At 34.2% G+C, this 21,560-nt stretch overlaps 1 protein-coding gene across 4 annotated transcripts; it reads right to left on the bottom strand.

The window, feature by feature from the left end:
• Window positions 1–284: 284 nt before the first annotated feature.
• LOC128996010 (ribose-phosphate pyrophosphokinase 1-like) lies at window positions 285–21,560 on the bottom strand. Of its 4 annotated transcripts, none has more exons than XM_054421120.1 (9): window positions 21,426–21,560; window positions 20,017–20,221; window positions 16,746–16,929; window positions 12,690–12,758; window positions 5,497–5,595; window positions 4,782–4,906; window positions 2,870–3,043; window positions 1,360–1,519; window positions 285–645 (listed from the first exon to the last, which is right to left on the bottom strand). In XM_054421120.1, exons 1-9 carry the CDS (start codon window positions 21,481–21,483, stop codon window positions 553–555), a joined length of 1,167 nt encoding a protein of 388 aa, XP_054277095.1. In that variant the 5' UTR covers window positions 21,484–21,560; the 3' UTR covers window positions 285–552. The 4 variants fall into 4 exon arrangements, with proteins under 4 accessions (XP_054277095.1, XP_054277096.1, XP_054277097.1 ...); XM_054421121.1 differs by lacking the exon at window positions 12,690–12,758 and adding an exon at window positions 8,770–8,790; XM_054421122.1 differs by lacking the exon at window positions 12,690–12,758 and having other exon boundaries at window positions 5,497–5,613.

The following is a 21,560-nucleotide window of genomic DNA, read 5'->3' as shown; positions in this document are numbered from 1 at the left end:
CGACATGTTTCTGAACTTAGTCTACATTATATAAAAATAAAATGTAAATAGAATACAAATCCAACATGAAATTGGTATAAAATCCAACAAAAATTTTAAACTATAAACACACATCGACACGTATAGTATTTATATTTGAAAACCAGGAAAACATTTGTAGTAAATACACACTTGGCTGGCCAAACCTGCAACCTGAGACAAACCGGCACAGGCTGCATGGCAGACAAGACCTACAATAAAGTCACTACAATTCACCGAGTTTCAAGGTAAAATAAAGCCACAAATGTCATTCTCATTTTAATCACAGTTAACATAATACACTATCAATAATCCATGTACAGCTTGATTAGAAGAAGCTCGCTGTGTTGTTCGTAACAGTTTTAGAATACAAATAATAACTTTTTCGGCTAAATAATATTGAATAACTTCAAATTGTGTATAAAAATAAGTAGCGACCACTGCTCTAAGAGTGGTACATATTTGTAAACCTTAGATGAGATTTGATATTCCTTAACATAATAACATTTGTACTGTTTTAATATAAAACAGTATTCAATAAGGAACGTTAGAGAATAGATAGGACACAGATTCTCCGTTATGTGTCCTCCTGACTGCCTCAGCGAACATCATCGAGACGTCAATACACTGAAACAGGCCAGAAACAATAACTTGATTGTGAATTCATACGTGAGGAAGGTCTCACACATCTAAAAAACACCCGTAACTAAGAGTACACTGTGTCCGGTCTCTTGTGAATCGATCGGTTATTTTCTACGTTTATTTAGAACAAAAGAAACCAATGATTCTTTATCATATGAAAGATTTGTTATAAAAACCAAAATCGTTAGGCACAGTGTTTATTATTAGGGTTTCTACATCACCTACATACACAATTTTAAGTTTTATGGGGTTTTAGGGACTTTGATGAACAATTCCCAACTATGCCAGGGGGAATTACTGTTACATCTGCCCCTGAATCAATTTTAAATGTTTGTGGTTTTCCCTCAAATACTAACTCTAGTTTCCAGGGCTTACATTTTGACCCATCCCCAAGTGTACCTATGAATACTTTATTATTTGAAGGTCCAAGTTCACTTACTTCATTTTCGTCAGTTACTTCCTGTGCTTCTTTAGATCTGCAGACTTTCGAAAAGTAAGTTTTATGAGATTTTAAGGACATTCAGGACAAGTTCTATAAAATTTTTGTGACATTCAGGACAAGTTCTATTAGATTTTAAGGACATTCGGGACAAGTTCTATGAGATTTTAAGGGCATTTGGGATCCTGCTTGAATATTGGAAAATTGTTGAGGGGATCAAAGATATCTTGGAGCTTAAGACATCCTGAGGTGGGACTCACCTTGATCTTGGGGCAGTCCTTCATGTGCTGCTCCTGGGGAATGGTGTTTGTCACGACGACAGCCTCGAAGCAGGCGTTGTTGATCCTGGAAATGGCTGGTCCTGAGAATATTCCGTGGGTAAGGATAGCGTAAACCTTGGTGGCTCCAGCCTCCATCAGTCTGCAGAAGGAACACACCGTTAGTAAGCATCCTAGCACCAACGTCAGTTGTCGACATGTCATCTGTTTACTAGATATTTGTTTTAAGCTTCATGGGTAAATAAATTGGCAAAAAAAAAAATAGTAGGCAAAATCTGAATTAGTTATATTTATGTAATGGACGAGACACCAATTACTTCTATAAGCACTTTCTTTATGTAAACTGTACTTATGTGCCAATAAATTAATTTTATTCTTTAATTATAGTAACAACTTTGTTAAAAGAAATTTCTGTTTTATAGGTTTGTTCAGCAATGACCCAGTTACAAATCTCAAATTCACTTTTTGTTTGTTTTCCTAGTGACAAGAACTAGAAAATTTAATTTATTGTCATTGTTAGCAGCAGAATTCAGTTTTTCCTCCAATATTGTTAGTTAGTTTGCCACAGTGGCATCTTCAGAAAAAATTCTAAGATGTTCTTTTTACGTTATATACAATATTTACACCGACACAACAATCTCAATGAATACAAAAAGCGCAATGGCTTTGTTAAAATTTCAGTCTGGGAATATCTGAATTTCGGATAGTTCCTGCGGCGGCCAATAGGTAGACTATAGCGAGCGTGCGGCCAAGTCAGCTGACTGAGTAAAACAAAGAATCGGCTTAGAGGGAGAGTTTAGAGTAGCGCGGCAGCCGCACGAAGCTCATTTCAGCGGCAAAATTCCAGTCTGACTATTCTCCATAAGCATTTTTTTTAAACCGGTTTCGATTGAAATTCATCTGCACTGGTCCTTATAATTCTAAACAAAACTTTGCCATTCCTGTAAAAATTACTGTTCAAAAGATAATGCAGCTTTTATGATTTTTCCTATTGAATATCAGTTACTCTCATCGCTTACCCCTACTGGATAGAGATTATTGACAAGCTAATTGGAAAAAGTATGTGTCATATTGCTGATACCGTTTATTTAATAACAGATTTTCAATATTCTTAAGTCTATTATTATTATTTTTTAATTTAACCAGTCATCTGTCATAAATCAGTAGGTATTTTAAAATGTTACAAAATCAGGTTTAAATGTGGAACGTGCATTTCCCGTTAAGTATGAGAAGGGAAATCCGGTCTCGTCTCCAACTGAAAATCCAATCTCGATTATCCCTAATAGGGAGAAAAAAATGGATGGGTATCAGTGGCGGGGCACCTAGTGATGACGGGGTCCAAGGTGAAGTTAAATAGCGGGCCTCTCTCGTGTTACCTGAGATACGGCTGTGCCCTGAAAAGCGCCAGCCCCAGGCACCACCTTTCGCCTTTATGTAGGGCCACCTCTGTTGGGTGTATTGGAGGTTGTAATTCTGATTCAAATTGACTCACTTCTCTGCCGCGTGACATATGGTGCCGCAAGTGTCAGCCATGTCGTCCACCAGGATAGCCACTCTGTCTTTGACGTCTCCCACCAACACCATCGACGCCACCTCGTTGGCCTTCTTCCTCTCCTTGTGAATCAGCGCAAACTCCACATTCAATCGATCCGCAATCGATGTTACCCTGCGATACAAAACGACACCATTGTGCTTAAAGTGACTTATTACAGAGATCTCCAAAAACCAAGTACAACATAATCCTATCATGAAACTGGAGAACCCCGTAGAGCCTCTGGGATTTGTTGTAACTCGTAGCCGACAACAAAATCAGTTGTTATTTATAGGAATACGGAAACTATACTGAGGGTATGCTTGTGATACCACCTGTTATAAAAGACATAAGCAGAGTACAGTGTTACCATAAAGCAGTAAAATGTTTTAACTTTTGGAGTACCGTTACTCAAAAATATGCAGGATTTGAAAATTGAACTGTATAAAAGTAAATTAAATTAATTGACCAAAAACGGCTCGATTAAACAAACAAAGTAAAACAATTATAAAATGTATTACGGTACGTTAAAAAGATTTTTGTATATAAAAAAGTATGCAAGAAAGAATAGCCAGTTAAGTAACGAACCAAAGTGTTATAGTGAAAAAAAGAAAAACAATCAAAATAGATATTAGGTATCAGTAACAGTGACTTATTAAAATAAAATGGACCTACTCAAGAAAGTATTTATGTAGATATAAGATATATTTTTAAGTTTTTCAACCGCACGTGTTTCCAACACATGGTTGAATATGGAATTGAATACAAGCTTTTTTATATGAATAACGATTTTTGAACTGAACTCTGAACAAACAACCATATTATCTGACGTGAAAAGATACTCATGACGGTAAAAGACATTATGCTTGATTGGGAAATTGTATTTGAATGAAATAAGGGACACAATAGTAACTGATTACTGACAGTACATGTTGAATTTGTTTGAGCAAGTAAGCAAGTTAGTATAATGATTTATATAGAGTGACTTCTGAAATCACGACGAAAGTGTTAACACAAAGTAAAATTGAAAATTAACGAAATCGTCCTCAGTCACTAGGAAGACGTGAGAATCCCTGCGGTCACGGTGGAATTGTTAACATCTTTCGCGACCAAGGGACATCTTCTACGTCCCCTGTGATAAAAAAAAGTTGGCATGTAGAACAGAAATCAGAAACTAACATCAAAACACTCCGTCCGTGGTTGAATTCAACTACACCTCAGTGCCGCTAATCTGAAATAATTGGGACTGGACCCTGTTCGGTTTACAAAATTTTACAATTTAGTCACAAATGCAGTAAAACTACACCAAAAGTTAAAGTACTGGTAATGTATTTTTATGACTATGACTATGACTATTTTTATGATATATGGTATATGGGAAACACAGTGAAAATTTCCCGCAATTATAAAAACACTGCAATCATCATCCTTGATTAAATCCTTTTATCTCGGAACTAACTTTGATTTATATTACAATCAAACCCAAGATCATCCTCGGTGATTGCATTCTTAAAACAGAACCAATGGAATGGCAAAGATGAATGGACACTCGACCATATAAGGTGATTATTCCGAATGTCCTAGTTCCATAACGTGGTTTGGATTAGTGTGACTCTAAATCTGGCTACAACTTGCAAATTTTAATGTAATGTCTAGTTCAGTCTATAGCTTAAAAACTTATATTAGCTTAACGATTTATATTCGTGATGAAATAAAAAGATTACCTTATCCAACCACAGTTGCTGGTATGACAACTAGTTTCGTCCCTTAAAGCTTCGCCAGGTCAATGTATTAATGTGGTGGATAAGGTAATCCTTTTATCAACAATATATTCCAACCAAGGACAATGATTAACCTAACAACTTATATTCACCTCTTGGCACCCCCAGCGTCAGGAGACACAATGATGCTGTTGCGCCACTCACTGATGTTCTCCTTGATCCACTTGAGAACGGCCGGCTCTGCGTACAAGTTGTCCACGGGAATGTCAAAGAAGCCCTAAACATCAATCATGAACCATCAGTAAGAGGTAAAATTTGACTGTTCCACAAGTCTCGGACACTTTTAAGACACTTTCTGTCACCAGAGACAAAATGAAACATGTCAATGATAGTAAAAGATTTTACTTGGGGATCATGGAAGTCATCAAAAGCCATGGATAAGGGTCCCAAAGACACATTTACTAGCAACCATAAGGTCACATAAGTCACAGATTTTACTAAAGGGTCACATAAGTCACAGATTTTACTAGAAGGTCACATATTTTACTAGAGGGTCACATTAGTCATAGATTATACTACGAGGTCACAAAGTCACAATACATTAGTCAGGGCTTTTAAAGGGGTAGAGTTTATTTAGCTTACCTGAAAACATTAAAATCCAGGGGCCATTAGATACACAATAAGATGTAAGAGAACATTTAACATTGGTATTTCAACCTAATATGAGACTTCTTCAGTCAGAAAATTTGTTCCTTAAATAAAACCTAACATACCATAAGTTCAATGTAGCTCCTTTATGACAATCAAACTTATGTACTAGTTCATGATTATCCGAATATAAACTACTGTACATATCTCCATATTCACCTGGATCTGAGAGGCGTGAAGGTCCATGGTGATGATGTGATCCGCCCCGGCGACACTCAGCATGTTGGCCACAAGCTTGGCCGAGATCGGAGCCCGACTCTGCAAAGCATTGGAGCTCTAAATACAATAACATTTTAAAAGTAAAATCATCTTTCCCCAGTTAAACTTAATGTTAGGCTATAGTTAAGTGTAAGAACTAAATTAGTATGCATATTTGAGAGATCAAAAGGTAAACACATCACAGTACAAAAATTGGGTTTTGAATTCCCAGTATATAATACACACACCCTTGGAAAATTATAACCCCCAAACCCTGAAATGTTAAGTGTTATCTTTGACTTAAATGGTGTAATCCAGTTTACAAAATTGTAATGGCTAAAAATGGAATCTTAACTACTACTAATCAAACATCTTTATTAGCATTAACACTTCAACAAATACACAAGATTATTCACAGTAGATAAATGTAAAAAAGGAAAATTGCTAAAAACAGTCCTGTCTACGGCTATAGCCAATTAACAAAAAAACATTGTTGTCTATTTTTACTGATTTCTAAATAACCACATGAGGAAAGCAAATTGGTGATTCTGCTCTAGTGGTTTATTGAGACATTTATAATTCTATCCATCCAAGATCTTGGCAAAAAGCTAAAACATTGCCTTCAAGCATAAGTTAATTTAACAGTTCTAACTACAACATTATCCAAAAACGATTATTGCATGTCGGCTATAGTTGGATTGGTTGCAAAAAAGCTGCTATTATTGACACTGCTAAATGCAATTAACTTACAAAAGTCGCTAAACATACGGCCAGATAATATTGACTGCCTATTCCAACAATTATCTGTTTCTAACTAATAAAAATGTATTAAGAGAACAAGTCGGCTAACATTTTTAATTTTTCGACATTTAATTTAGGTTGTATGTTTACTTAGGATTGCTACTATATTCTCATACAATGTAAGCATCGAACCTTTTAAAACAACTTTTTTATATTTGGAACTTATTAAAATATTTTAAAAGAATAGCTTAGTTTAAAATATTTTATGAAACCTCTCTTAACAGGTTGTGAGGAAAAGTGAATCGGGAACAAATAATAACGAGGAATATCTTTTAATTTTATTTACCTTTTAGCATTATTCGTTACTTTTTTCAATTTATCTCTTCACCATCCATTACAAACTAGTACGCTATGTAATATACAAATTATTATCGAGCTTAGTACGAGTACTCATGTTTGGGGGAAATTATATTTACAACAACCTTAAGGCATATTTTAATAAGTGTAACCATTTCCAGATGTTTATACGGAATCTAACACTTTCGTCCTACACATTCCTAAAGTGAATAACACAAAATTTCAAAAAATATTTTGGTTTATATTAAAATACTTTCAGCAAAAATTGTACATTAACACATACAGTCAGCCAAGGTTTTTGGTACACCGAAAATAAACACAGACGACACAAAACAAAGCTTAGTATTTAAAAAAGCAATAAACAAGAAAATAAAGAAAAGCTTCGAGATGGCAAAACTATCACCAAAACAGGTGTTTGCATATCCAACCCAACTTAATTCAAAAGCTTTTACAGTTTAAAATAGAAAAATTCCAGTTTTTAATTTTTGTTCTGGATTCTCAAAAATTAAAGCTAAACAATTAATATTAAAATTACAAGAAATGTAGTTTTTGTTTTGGTATAAATATTTTAACTTAAATTTTCAAATATTTTCATTGTTTATAGCCAAGATGGTAACCATCATAGTTAATTAAAACAGAGATCTATTGAGCTAATTCCACTATTTAAACTGTAGTTACCGACCAATAACATTTTAACAATGAAAATTTGACCTCATTATGCTTTCAGAGGAGTCATTTCAAATTTGTTTGGCTCAAACACGGCACAGAATTTAGACTCAAATCACCTTAATAACAACAAATTGCACGACAACCCATCCACTTATCGTCTCAAACGATACACTAGAAGTTATGTAACATTAACAGTATAATAAATCAGAATAAGTAAATAATATAAAATTTCACCAAAATGTAGGGGTTAAAAAGACAACAAGAAAAAATAACCAGGAGTTAGTAAATTTGATTAGCACACAAAGGTTAATATACTGTAATTTGTTTTCTTAAGCAAAAGCCCCTCTTAAGACTTTATAGCCTCTTTAAATCATTAAAGGGCAACTTGAAAGGTCACAATCGTCAATTGCATTGGTGTTGTACACTGAGTTACAAACATGATCTATCACAAATTAACACAAAATAGCAACCCGCTATGTTTAAAATGGGCCTATATCTCTCCATGCATTTGTTAATCTGGTCAGAAATGCACATCAATATTACTTATTTTAAAAGAGAATAGAATATTAACAATATCACTCAACTGTAGTTCTCTGTACATTTACAAATGTAAACAGCGGTTGTCTCAAATATCGTTCAATTTTGGACCAAAAATAGGGAAACAAATTAATTATAATTTAATGTTGAAGCTATTTGTGACTGATTAAGAGGATTTTTATTACTTCTGTAACTTAACGCAGGTAAACGTAGATAGTTCCTTATGTATCCGTTGGCTTTCTTTGTCTACATTGACACAAGTTATCCTTTATTGATTACAACCAAGCTGCCTCCAAGTTGTACCACCCTGATTTACTTATTCAACTGCCAACATCGTTCAAACAATATTGCTTAGTAAAAGGGATATTTTCAAATACAAACAGCTGTTTCAAAGATGGGAGATGTTGAAAGGGGAAATATAAAAAGTTCAAGTATCAAAAAAAAGGTTATTATTTAAACTCGCACTTCAAGCCATTTTGCTACTTTAAATAGTTTTTATCACATTAGTACTGGTAGCTTTTCAAACTGAATTTGGTGAATCTTTAAGGACAAATTTATGAATTGTATAGTAAAAAAATAAATTGTTTTCAATAAAAACCCATTTGCATTACTGGGAATATAATATTAATTTTATGATACAAAACCAATTTTATAAATTCTCTAATTGAGATATAATGATTTTAAAACTACCTTCGATGTTGACTTTGACTAAACTTGATTTTCTGATTCGAATGTCAAAATATTGACTGTCTGCATCCATACCATCTTTGCAACCTCCAATATAATTTTCCTACAAAATGTTTTCTCACCAAACAATAGTCTCGACTGTCATACAACGAAAATGTACAGAGAAACAAAATGTGAAGAGCAGAACTGTTCTAAGCTAGAAACAGATAAAGGCACGTTATAAACCTGGCTGACTGTACTTACAGTATACCAATGTGCAGCATCCTGAAAAAATAGTCATCTACTTCAAATATATCAATCAGTAGATTCAAGTCAGGTAACCACTTCAAAACTAAATAGATAAACTCAAGTGGATTATTCTCTGTATTTGCTAAAGCTGGATCTAACGCAGTACACTATATGGGTGAGTTCAGAAGTAAGCAAAAACATGTCTATTATAAAGTATTATAACCAAGGCTAACATTCAATCTTTCAAACAGGAGCATAATTTATCAGGAGCCTTAAAACATCTTTATAGAAGGTCCTACATTTTTAATTAGTCATGTAATTTTTTATGATGAAAAATATTCATCAACTTAAAAATATATATCAATCAGTAGATTCAAATCAGGTAACCACTTCAAGACTAAAGTATGAAGCAACAGATAAACTCAAGTAGATTGTTCTCTGTATTTACTTAAGCCGAATATAACGCATTATACTATAAATAGGTTAGTTTATCAGTAAGCAAAAAAACAGCCTATTTCAAAGTATTGTAACCAAAACTAACATTCAAACTTTTTTACAGGAGCATACTTTTGGGAGCCTTAGAATGTCTCTATAGAAGGCCCAACATTTTCAATTATACTCCATTCACAAAATTTAGGCAGTTTTAGGGGAAGAAATCTATTCCCTCCACTTGATCCTACCTTGAAAGCAATAGATCAACAGCTGAGGTTTGCCAAAACCTCAATCAGCTACTACATATAGATAGTAGAATAGCTTCGCTGCAGCAAACCTGCCGACTAAGTGGAATTTCCATTTGTCTGAATTGATTTTCAATCAAATATATTTCTAGGGTCTAGGTGTTACCGTGCCACCTACGATAATAGCTACTTCCCTATAGGGAAATTCGCTAAAAAAGTGATGGGGGATCTTCCCCTCAAACCGCCTAAATTTTGTAAACGGAGTATAGTCAGGTAATTTTTCAATGATCGAATAGTTTCTAGCCAGACACTATCAGATTTATTTAAGCATGATTATTTACCATTGTATTTGTATTATTTGACAAGGAAAGTCACCAAATATGCAGAGAGATTGGTGCAAAATTTATGTGCAAAAAACCTAGATAAAAATTACCAATGAAGAGAATTTATATCACTGATAAGAAATATCTCATTCATCTGCGATTATTGATTCAGTTTAGTTTGTATTAGTAATTTTAAATTGATTTACATCAAGTCACTCTGTTAAAAGTTATAATTTCATCAGATCACATTCTCAACATTACCCTGAATAACTTGAATTAAATCTGATAGCGCAAAGCTATGAAATTCCATTTATCAGTAGACTGTTATAATTGACCATGTCAGCAAAAATATGAGCGATATCAAACAAAGTTGTTTGAGATAGTATGAACTTTGGCAATTGGCAGAGGCTGTACCAACACAAATTAAACTGGCAGTGCACCAGGAAACCATAAATAGCTGAAAATAGTGAACATATGTCGGCAGTATATCAATGTCCAACGGACAGTGATAACACAACGGGTCAAATCCACACATGTTTGGGGCTTATATAACTAATTGCCACGAGACTCAAAATGTGACCGATTAAAAAACTTGATTTCACTGTTGGAACAACTAATTTGAGTTAAGTAACAAATATGTATTCAATTAAAAACATTGATATAATTATTTTTCATATTGATTGAGTCTCATGATTGTCATTTTTTTTAAACTTAGGATAAATAAAAATAACATAGTAACTGCTTTGCAACATGAACAGCTGTAAATAAAATACAATTTGACAAAAATTGTTGTTTAATAAATTTTTTAATTGATTAGTGAATTAAACATTTTTTAAATACTGAATTTTGTTAGCAATTGTGTCCCAAGCATTTACTGGTAATTTTTAATGTGCAAATGCAAATATTAGTAGGTCTAATTTGACAAGAGAGCAGAAATGATGTCAAATAATGCAAATCATAGCTGTCGTAGGGAAGTTTGCTGTTTACTTTGTCATTTAATTTGTTCTTATATTGGTATTAATTGGCAGGTAAGTGATTATAGTAGACTCCCAAAAATCTTAACTCAAGAAGCAGACAGCTAGAAAAATAAAATAGGCACTTAATTTTATGCAATCTAGAAATCACTTGGCTATAAAATCGCCTCAATTTTTCTGGTTAGTCAGTAAATTTACCAATTTAAATTTACATTTCTTGATCAGTCTGAGATTTTAAGACCTTAATTTTTGAGAGCCTGCCAAATCAAAGCAATAAATCCCATTTTGTTGTGACCATGAGGGAACCATTGAATTCACATAATGCTACATATATTAATTTTATAGCATGTGACCATAACAAATAACAATCCCGGTAACAATAACATACATAATAGTTTTTAGTTTTTGAAACTTTTCTTGATATGGTTAAACATTAATTCAGCATAAATAGGCGTAAAAATTACAATTTTAATAAAGTGTTAAATTACTAGTTACAAAAAAATTTTTATGCTTTCATGTTAGCAACAAGCATTAAAGGATTAGTAGTTTGTAATAATGAATGCAATTATCTTGGTAACCCAGCCAGTTGTTACTTTAGCAGTATTTTAGCCACACTGTAAACAAATTAAAAAAATACTTTCTATTGAAAATTAAGTACGGTACAGTAAAAATAAAATCAGTGAGGCTTGATTATTTAATTTTAGTCAACATGGTGTCTACTAAACCTGGTTTGAAAAATTCAAGGAGTTTTCCAGGAGAATTCAAGACAAATTCCTGAATTTTAAGGAGCTACTATCGGAACCCGTTTAACTAATCGCAACCCGCTAATAAATGAAAATGATTATTATTAGGCTATTATTATTATTAATAATAATGATTATTATTATTTGAAACAAAACATTTCCAAAGAATAATATTTTATACAACCTAATAAAACAGTATAACTGGTAGGTAAGGCGACACCAGTTATCATCTCCCGCGATTGTGGGAATATCAGTGAGCATATCTTGCAGTATCTTCAACACCAGCGACAAAACGTCACACCGTCAACGATCACGGCAACACCCGTATGCATTTTTGCGGTTTGGCCGACACCGATAACCGTCTCTCGCGATCGCGGCAATACCCGTAGGCATATCTTGCGGTTTCGGCAACACCGATAATCGTCTACCGCGATCGCGGCAATACCCGTGAGCATATCTTGCGGTTTTAGCAACACCGATAATCGTTTCCCGCGATCGCGGCAATACCCGCGTGAGCATATCTTGCGGTTTCGGCAACACCGATAATCGTCTCCCGCGATCGCGGCAATACCCGTGAGCATATCTTGCGGTTTTAGCAACACCGATAATCGTCTCTCGCGATTGCGGCAATACCCGCGTGAGCATATCTTGCGGTTTCGGCAACACCGATAATCGTTCCCCGCGATCGCGGCAACACCCGTAGGCATCTCACGTGGTTTCGGCGACACCGATAATCGTCTCTCGCGATCACGGCAATACCCGTGAGCATATCTTGCGGTTTTAGCAACACCGATAATCGTTTCCCGCGATCGCGGCAATACCCGTAAGCATATCTTGCGGTTTTAGCAACACCGATAATCTTTCCCGCGATCGCGGCAACGCCCGTAGGCATCTCACGTGGCTTCGGCGACACCGATAATCGTCTCTCGCGATCGTGGCAACAAAAGCGGTAGTGTTTCGGTTAGGCGACGATTCCGATGACTGGGCTACGGATTCCCGGAGGTTTGGGTGGATTCCTGGAGTTTTCCAGGACATTTCATGGTAAGATAAAATTCCCGGAGGTTTCCCGGTTTTCCCGAATTTCCCGGAGAGTAGACACCATGGTCAAATTTAACAGACAAGTTGACCCCATGTGTTAAAATATACCGCCAAGTGCAAAATCGCAAGAACCATTTTGAGTCCTCCATGTTTAGTCTTTTTGATAAATAAAATAAATACCCTGAACTTCCACTCATTGATTACAAATTTCATGGTCCGTGGCACGTTTGAATCATCATCTATACCACCCTGTCAAATCAGAAAACTTTTATTACTGATACTGTTGCACAATGTTGGACTTTGTTCACCACTTTGACTACTGAATAATCAAACAAAGAACTAGTAAATTGGAACAATATATTAAATGTCACAATAGGATTTCACTCATCGCTTCGTCTAGACTAGCTTCAAATCGTACTGGGATTTTTGCTACGTACCTTAATGCAAAAGAAAGCACCAGTAAGCACACAGAAGCTCGATGATAAAGTTAGTTTAAAAGATACCTATTCAGTGTGTGAATGAGCGTACCAAATGAACAGCGTGAAATTGAAGATTCAGGATACTTTTAGTTAAATGTTTTCATTATCATAGTTTTATTCAGATTTCATGTTGAAACTGCCTTAATGAGGAGCCATCTTATTAATAGAGAACTAAAAATTTGTACATTAGCAAAAACACTTTCAAGCTGATATCTATATTTATAAAAGAGGAAGTTTGTATATATATATATATATATATATATTTGAACATTATGGACTCCAAAACCACTTGAGAGATTGTAATGAAACTTTCAGGCATTATTAAGCATTATTCAAGGATGGTTTGTGTAAAGTTTGGTGCAGATTCGTCAAAAGGGCTCCTACCCTAGAGGTTTTTAAGGGGTCCAATGTCAGACTTTTGGAACTACAATGTTTACAAATAAATATAATTTAAAAGCAGATGTTTACTTTCACCAACTGTTGGTTTGAATAATCACAACATTCTGTATTAGTCATGATTTGGAATAGCCCCACAATATTTCTACAGAATGCATCACAGAAAACTATTTTACTTTTAGATAAGTCCAAATATATTAAACCCCAATCGCAGCACACCTGTGCACTCAACAACGTTTAAATTCTCCCCTACTGTATAAAAACTACTGTATAAATTGTATAAAATATGTAAACATAAAAACTTAAAAAGTAAAAACTTATATATTCATACATCTAATAAATATATAAATATATAGATTGTAAAGAACAAATTTACCATTTAAAATAAAAGTTGTTAGCGCAGCAACGCGCGCCGGGTAACTGCTAGTAACGCCTAAAAGTTTAATAAGAATCCTGGAAACTTAAGACTAAGCAGCCAAAACTTTTAAAATTATGTTTTGGCTACTTGGTACGTTACAATATTCATGTTTCTAAAACCCATTAACCTATTATTGCCTAAAACAAAATATCCATAATCATCAAAAACCATTAAAATATATAGGAGCAAGACGAATGATCATTTATCGAAATTCATCAACTTGGAGAAAATTTTTTGATGTGAACTTAAGAATAATTTATGAAATAATTATAATAAATAGAAGGCCTACAGCATTTAAATAGATTAATAGTCATACTTTGTTAGTAGCCCTACCAACTGTCAATATTATCGTATAGCTTGTCTGTTTAACAGGGCTAAGAAGTAGTATTTAATTGATCTGTTGTCTCAAAGCTCGTAATTAAGTCACCAATTGGCTCTCTGACGTCAGGGTGGAAAACCACATTCAGTCCATGTTAGTAATGTACTATAGTTCAGCCGCTTAGAAAACGACCTGTGCGCTAATGCTAAACCAATGCTGGAGGAGGTCGCTTTCTAAGCGGCCGAACTATAGTAGCTTACACTAACATAACAGAGAAATAAAACTGAGCTCTTAAACAACATATAATATCAAAATATTGATGCACACCTAACGTAACTCTCTCGTGAAATGCCACTGGCATAAAAAAAAAACAAAAAAAAAACCGAATTGAGTAAAGTAGGCGTTTTACTTATTTTTAGGATTTGTGATTTCACTTCTTTCCAATATCAAAAAATGGCCAATTGACTATTAAGCGGAAATTACAGTCAGTAGTTATAGTCAAATGTGATAAGGTTTGTGATATTACAGAGCTATGATGTCATGAAATAGTATATTGGTGCATCAAAGTATATTTTGTAACCACTGTTTATTATTGTATTTAGTCACTTCATTATCAGTAGGCTTATAGAACTAACTGTTTCGATGTTTTACAATCAGGCCTGTACAATATAGATACATTAATTCCTCAATATGTTAACAACCAAGAAATGAATGTATGTAAAAAATATCAGTTATAATGAAGGAAAGATAGCCTCTATTTGGGTTTTATCAAACTTATGACGTAATATGGTTGTTAAAAAGAAACTTTCTAGCGTCAGAAACAGTCCCATGTCATAATTACGTAAACAACTAGTCAACAAGTTGTTGTAAATAAAATGATTCTGGATCAACATGTTAAGAAATAAAAATTATCTCAAGATTAAACAACAACAAATATACCATAATATTTGCTTAAAATTATATCTTGTTTTGTGAAATCATGTTTTTAAAACTGAAATCAACAATGTATTATTAACTTTTAAAGTGACCTCAATTTAGAATTTTAATCAGTTAATACATATACTTTGAAATCAAATTATGGGTTCAAATTATATTTCAAGCAAAATTATGGCACAAAAAACAACTCAAAGGTTTTTACAAACCATAAAAATTAAAATTGGTTTCTTATCTGTACGTATTGTGTTTGGACTGGAATTTCCAAGTAATTCAGTACCGTACCAGTATATGAAAATTTATTAAAAAAAGAAGAAATACATATAACAGTTTTTAATTACATTTTAGTTAAGTGTTTAATCAAATATTCATCATAACTTTGCCTACACTTTATCAATGCCCTAAATAACAAGTTACATATTATTTACATATAATGTTCTCCACACACAGTTTACAAACCTACAAGTTAAGTCAAAAATTGTGAACGTGAATTAATATACTCTTATTTAATGTAATTGTACTGTAATTTAAATAGTAGGCCTCAATGTAAATCAACAAAATATTTAGGAAACTTCAAAAATTGTAAAAAAAAATGAAAACACAATAATTACTTAAAATTTACCAGTAGAAATGTTTTAAAATATATAAAAAACAATAATAATAAAGGAAGAAGTTTATATTTCCTATTGAAAACTACGAAAATATAACATTTTAAAACTACCCTGCACCAAATAGACAACCTCTACCAAAAAGGGACAAAAAGGAATGTGCCTCTTTTGATTTTAATCTGTTTGGAGAGCAAAAAAGGGGCTGGGACCATTGGGCCCTCAGTATAAAGACCTTTGCAGCCAACTGGATGACCTTGAATCTCTGTCTGACAAAGCCAGAGGTGAATGATTTGTAATCAGCACACAACCTTCCTCCAAGTAAAACCCAAAAACTTTGCAAACATCATGCTTCTCTAGTCTTTTCTTAATAAATTAGGTGTATTTTTTATACAAAACCAAATTATTTTCACTCACTATATATGATTCTAGCCAATGTAGTTTAATGTTTGATTTATCCACTGTCTTGAGCAACATCATATCATCCTCCCAATTAAAATGGGGTTTGGATTCCAATCAAATGAAATGATTTAAAAATCGGTAGTTCTAATAATTTGCATATTGTTCTTTATACCATCAAATTCAATGGTTACTTTTAATTTAGGTCGTTTGGTTCTGCTTTTATTTATATTATTGATTTACATTGCTATAACTGACAGTCACTAATGATTTGTCTATTTAATTCTTACAATTTATGTTGCCTATTTTATGAAAGTATCATAAATGGCATAAATAGCATTTTAACAGTGTAGATTAAACACCTAAGGAAATTTTTCTAGTATTTTTGTTAAGTACAAACATAAGATAGTAGGGATGAATTTTTTTACATATGTAACTTAGAATGAATGTATCACAGCTTATTGAAAGCCGCTGTATTTAAGACTAGATTTAATTATGGTACCCACTTGCATTAAAACTAGTTAGGTAGGCCTACTTGTTCTTTGAGAGATACAACATAATTGTAGTAAGAAATTCTGCAAATGTATTACACTACATGAATTTGACAAGACTAAAACTTCAATTTTTCCCAAATAACTGTAAAAAGAATAATAAACAACTATAATTCAATATTACTCAAAATTTTACCTTGTCTTTTTTGTCCTGTCGGGCGTAGGGGAAGCATGGAATGACGGCTGTGACTCTTGAAGCTGAAGCAATTTTACATGCATTGATCATTATAAGAAGCTCCATCAGATTGTCATTGATTTCTCCGCTGCCACTTTGTACTATATAAACATCTTCTCCTCGTACTGACTCTCCTATTTCCACACTGTAAACATGAGTCAATAATGTTAACAACCTAAGTAGTATGAGACTGACATGAAAAATAACTGAACTATGAAAACCATGCGTACACAGGCCACAGGCCTTACCTTAAAAGAAAGTAAAAGGAAACTTGACTTTAAAATGTGGGCCTAGTTTTATTCCCTTTGATCTGTGGAACGAAGGCTGTACATTTTTATAAAGGTATAATAGTATAGATTAACTGGTGAAAAGCATAATTTTAACGTCTTTCATAAGGTGCAATAATTTTGATTTTAGCAGATTTCCAATGTAAGGAATAAGCTATTACCGTAGGTCTCATAGTATAAGACCTCGACCCAAGACCGATTTACTTTTTGATGTCCTCAGAGACCAAAAATGCCATGTTAAAATAATCCCAGTACCGGTATGATGAAATTTGGTATAAAGTGTTTAAACCTATGTTTAATCAAACGAGTTTGTGAACCAGCATGATTGGACCATGGGAACATAGTTTAATGGGGGTTAGGCCAGGCCTATATAGGGGTGAAAATTGGTTTTCCTCATTTTTGACCATCAAAACATAGAATTACCCTATTTAAAAACATTGACTAAACCATTTTGTAGAGCTAAAAAAAATAATTTAGCACCACAGAGAGGCAAGATACAGAGGAAACTCGCTTATGGAACAACCAAGCGCTTTTAGCTATGGAATGGTGGGGCGGAAATATACTAGTATACCGAGTAACGAAGAGCCCAAATGTCTATTGTTTACAACAGCAGTTGTAGCACACGGGTTCTTCCTACAGCGTGAGCGCTGTAGTAAGTGGTGGTGAGGGGGAGAGGAGAGCGGAAGGGGACGACCAATAGAATTTGCACTAGACACCAGCGACTGGTGCTAGACACGACTTAAGTGTACCATTGAATGTTTCCTCTGTATCTTACTTCCCTGTGTTAGTACCTTGATTTGTTTTTTGTTACGTACTTATTGAATTAAATAATTATAACATACAATTGTAAGAACTAAAAATAAAGTCTTGTTTTTATTCATTTTTTAATCTTAGAATTGTAAATATTAAATCAGCTTTATATAGAAATAAAATTAATTAATGAGTCCAGACTAACAGATATAATAATATAGGCTACTAGCTGTACCAGCGGGCTTTGCCCCGTTTAACTTCATAAGTGAGCTCGTTCGCATGGCTCAATCACGTCCTGATTGAAGTTCGTTCGCTACGCTCACTCACTTTTAGGTTAGAGCTCGTTCGCTGCGCTCACTTGCCTTCAGGTTTGCTCGTTCGCTTTGCTAACTCGCCTCCAGGTTGAAGTTCGTTCGCTACGCTCACTCACCTTTTGGTTGCAAATTAGCTGTTGTCATAAATGTAAAAGAAATAATAGTGCTGCACCCTGTTGGTAATCCTTGTAACTTTAATGCAATTGAACATCATAGAAGAACCAACTTGTTTCATTGAAACAGCTGTTAAGATTCATTAATTCCATTTAAATATGAGTACTCATAAGGTTAACAGGGGAAACTCCAGAGCCACTGGGGCGGAGCCCAGAGGTCGGAGGGTAAAATCCTTTCTTAGTGAGCGTCTACTACCCAAAAGGAAGATGCCTGCCAAGTTTCAGGTTCCTAGGTCTTATGGTTTCTGAGATTTCGTAATGAGTGAGTGAATGAGTCAGTGGTATTTGAGCTTTATATATATAGATAACAGTTCTCCCCCACTTGACTTCAACGTTAGTTCATCATTCACTTGCAACAACTACATTTCTTAGAATTCCTTATTCTCGAAGATGGTCTTAACTGCAATGGTGGTTGGTTATGAACAGGTGGTTAGACCACAAACAAATGTATACCGGTACCAACCAAGCTTCATCGTCAAGATGAAAGTTAAAAAAAATCTTGTTGCTGTAGTGCATTTGTAACTTATATTAGGTAGGTTAAGCGGAAGAAAAACTATAGGCCTACTGTGTGCATTGTAGGCATTTACTTTTCAGAAATATTTTAGTGAAAATTTCATCAGGTAAATGGAAATGCCGATAATCTGCTGGTTTGCTGCAGTGGTTGTGTCTTCTGGATGAAAGAACTTAAAAAGTTTAGATATAGAAATATATCGATTGAATGAGTTTTAACCCTAGAGTGGTGTCATGATTTTTATCACACATTTGGTGTCTTTGGTCTGTGAGACCGTTATAGATTTCTTTGGTTATATTTTGTATATAACTATAATCAAAAGATAAAACTCTATCAAATTATTACTCCTATATATGTTTACATGTTCATGGGGTTTATCGTTAAATAACCCCTCTCTGAGCAGGCCTATTGATAAATAATTTTGAAAAAATGAATATATACAGTATGAAAACATTAGGCTAATTGAGATGAGTTTCAACTTAAATTACCTAGGCTACTTTTAAATTAACCTAGGCCCACTTGGCAAGCATAAAATTAGGGAGTACCCGGCCCTCCCTTCAGTTAAACTTCCTAAACACTGTTACTTATTGTTCGGTTTTGAAACACAAACCTTTAAACTGATATGGCTTCACTTTAGTTTACATTCAATATTGAATGTAAACTCAATTGAAATTGAAGTTGATTGAAGATACAAAAAAAATAATGATAAAAAAGTAGGGAAAATTGATAAAAAATGGATTAAACAATCGAATGAAATACAGTAGGCTAATTGATATACCGTATCGATAGTTTTAATCGAATGAATGTGGGGCGTAAACAAGCCCTGATATTTTAATAGGTTACTTTTATAAGCTAAGTTAATAATGCAAAGGCCCAATTACCTAAAAGAATCCCAATGATGGATTAAGGCCCTAGAATACCATCTACAACCACATAACAAGTTATGGCAGATTAATTTAACATGTAGGCTAGGCTCTAACAAACCAATTAGAGCAATATAAAACCAGTAGGCTACACCCAGTTAAACCAATATGTCATAGTACACTTATTGGGAGATTGAAATAAATTATTCTAAGTAAGCTTAAGAGGTACAAACAACACACGTGATAATTAGGCGAAAACCATTAACATTGGCAGGTAAGTAGCCAACATTACATAATTAAGTTTAAATAAAGTAATGAAAAGAAGACATCTTACCATGTTTCCAAATTACTGAATTTCTTGGTGACCACCTTTCCCAGATCAATCCCAAGTCGATCAACCACTCTTTGCGCTAAATCGGGATGAGAAGACCCGCTGAAAACTTTGATGTTCGGCATCCTAGACTCTAGAGGTAGGTACTTGTCTGATTTAGCTCTCAACAAACTCTTAGCACGTATCGCGTCCGATAAGCCAGGCATTACTGGAATAAAAACAAAAGAAAAAAATGCATCCAATGAAATCTCAGTATCTTCGACTTCCGTTTGCACATGATGCTATGATGTTTTCAAACCACTACGTAAAGTTCGATTAAAATGTATACAAATCACCATTTATAACCAGTATTTATTTTATTGTTAACTAATATCAATCAAAATTCTATAGTTGAAACATAGCCTCCTGCCTCCACTACAAGTCTGTAGCGAGATAAAAGTGGCAACGCCGCAGTCCCGGCCTTCCGAAACAGCTGTTGCACTAAGGCCTCGGGTACCGTGGGGGAAGGAAATACATTTCTATTTCATATGCTACATTTCTATTTCATATTACATATGCTGCCCCCTTTTCTCCTAAACACCCAGCACCCGGTGGGCACCCCCATACCTCCAGCGCCCCTGGGCATATGCCCAGTCTGCCCGTTTATAAAAGTGGGCCTGCTTTGATCACGCAACACTATATAATATATACCGTATTTTCTAAAATATTTACACACGCGTGGTCATTTGATTTATTATATTGCGGTCGGGTAAATCGCACAACGTGAAGACGGACACGTGGCGGAGTCTCTTCCTCTGTTCTGTTTCATTTCTTGCACTGGGGGTGTTGGCATTTTAATTTGGCCCGTTTGACAGCTGAGGGTAGTTTGTACTTTCCTGGTTTATAGTTGGGTGGGTACGCAGAGTCCAAGAAATTAAGTGGACTATGGAGAGTGATATTTGTGACCATATAATTTGGTCCCTTACGCCGATAACCTAGCTATACGTAAAAATATTAATGAGAACTTATTTAATAATATGTCAAATTATTTTAATGTAATCCAATGAATTATTAGCGTAAGTTATTTCCCAGAGTCGGTTCTCCCCACGAATATTTGAAACTAGTATATTCGCGTGGTTCTCCTCCAATACAACAACAACAAAAAACAAGGTTATGTTAAATACAATGTTGACAGTTTGTAAACACAATTTCACCCAGCAACTTAATTGAAGGGAAGTTGGAAAACGTGGCAAGTTTGAGAGTTTCCAAACTTGACCTAGAATTAGAGTGAGTACGTTATCTTTAAGTATAAACTTATTCTGTTTACCTAATTAAATATTTGTTAATTGGGACAAAAGTACCTTATGTTTTTTGTGTCCAACAAAACTGTTACTTAAGTAACGTTAAAAATAAAGAAGGTAAATTAAACTTACATTTGTAGAATGCAACATAACAAGCGAATCCACATAGATAAAAAGTATCTCTGTGCATTTTTCATAAGTAATTTTGAATTCGACAAAAATAAACTATCTATCAACTACTCCATAATGACTTTCCTATAACTCCGT

The sequence above is a fragment of the Macrosteles quadrilineatus genome, unplaced genomic scaffold (assembly GCF_028750875.1).
Source record: "Macrosteles quadrilineatus isolate MER2022 unplaced genomic scaffold, UCM_ALF_1.0 Scaffold_5__1_contigs__length_97177068, whole genome shotgun sequence".
NCBI classification, from domain to species: Eukaryota; Metazoa; Arthropoda; class Insecta; order Hemiptera; family Cicadellidae; genus Macrosteles; species Macrosteles quadrilineatus.
The sequence above is the reverse complement of the archived record's forward strand: the minus strand, read 5'-3'. Positions and strand labels throughout refer to the sequence as shown.

What these genes read in the sequence shown, in the direction of transcription:
- LOC128996010 (XM_054421120.1), bottom strand. Translation starts at nt 21,483, where the DNA reads ATGCACAGAGATACTTTTTATCTATGTGGATTCGCTTGTTATGTTGCA. An exon ending in TCAATGAGTGGAAGTTCAGG is followed by an intron (nt 5,596 to 12,689) that starts GTATTTATTTTA and finishes AATGCTTTGCAG; the next exon opens with AGTCGGGCTCCGATCTCGGC. An exon ending in ATATGTCACGCGGCAGAGAA is followed by an intron (nt 1,520 to 2,869) that starts GTGAGTCAATTT and finishes TTCCTTCTGCAG; the next exon opens with ACTGATGGAGGCTGGAGCCA.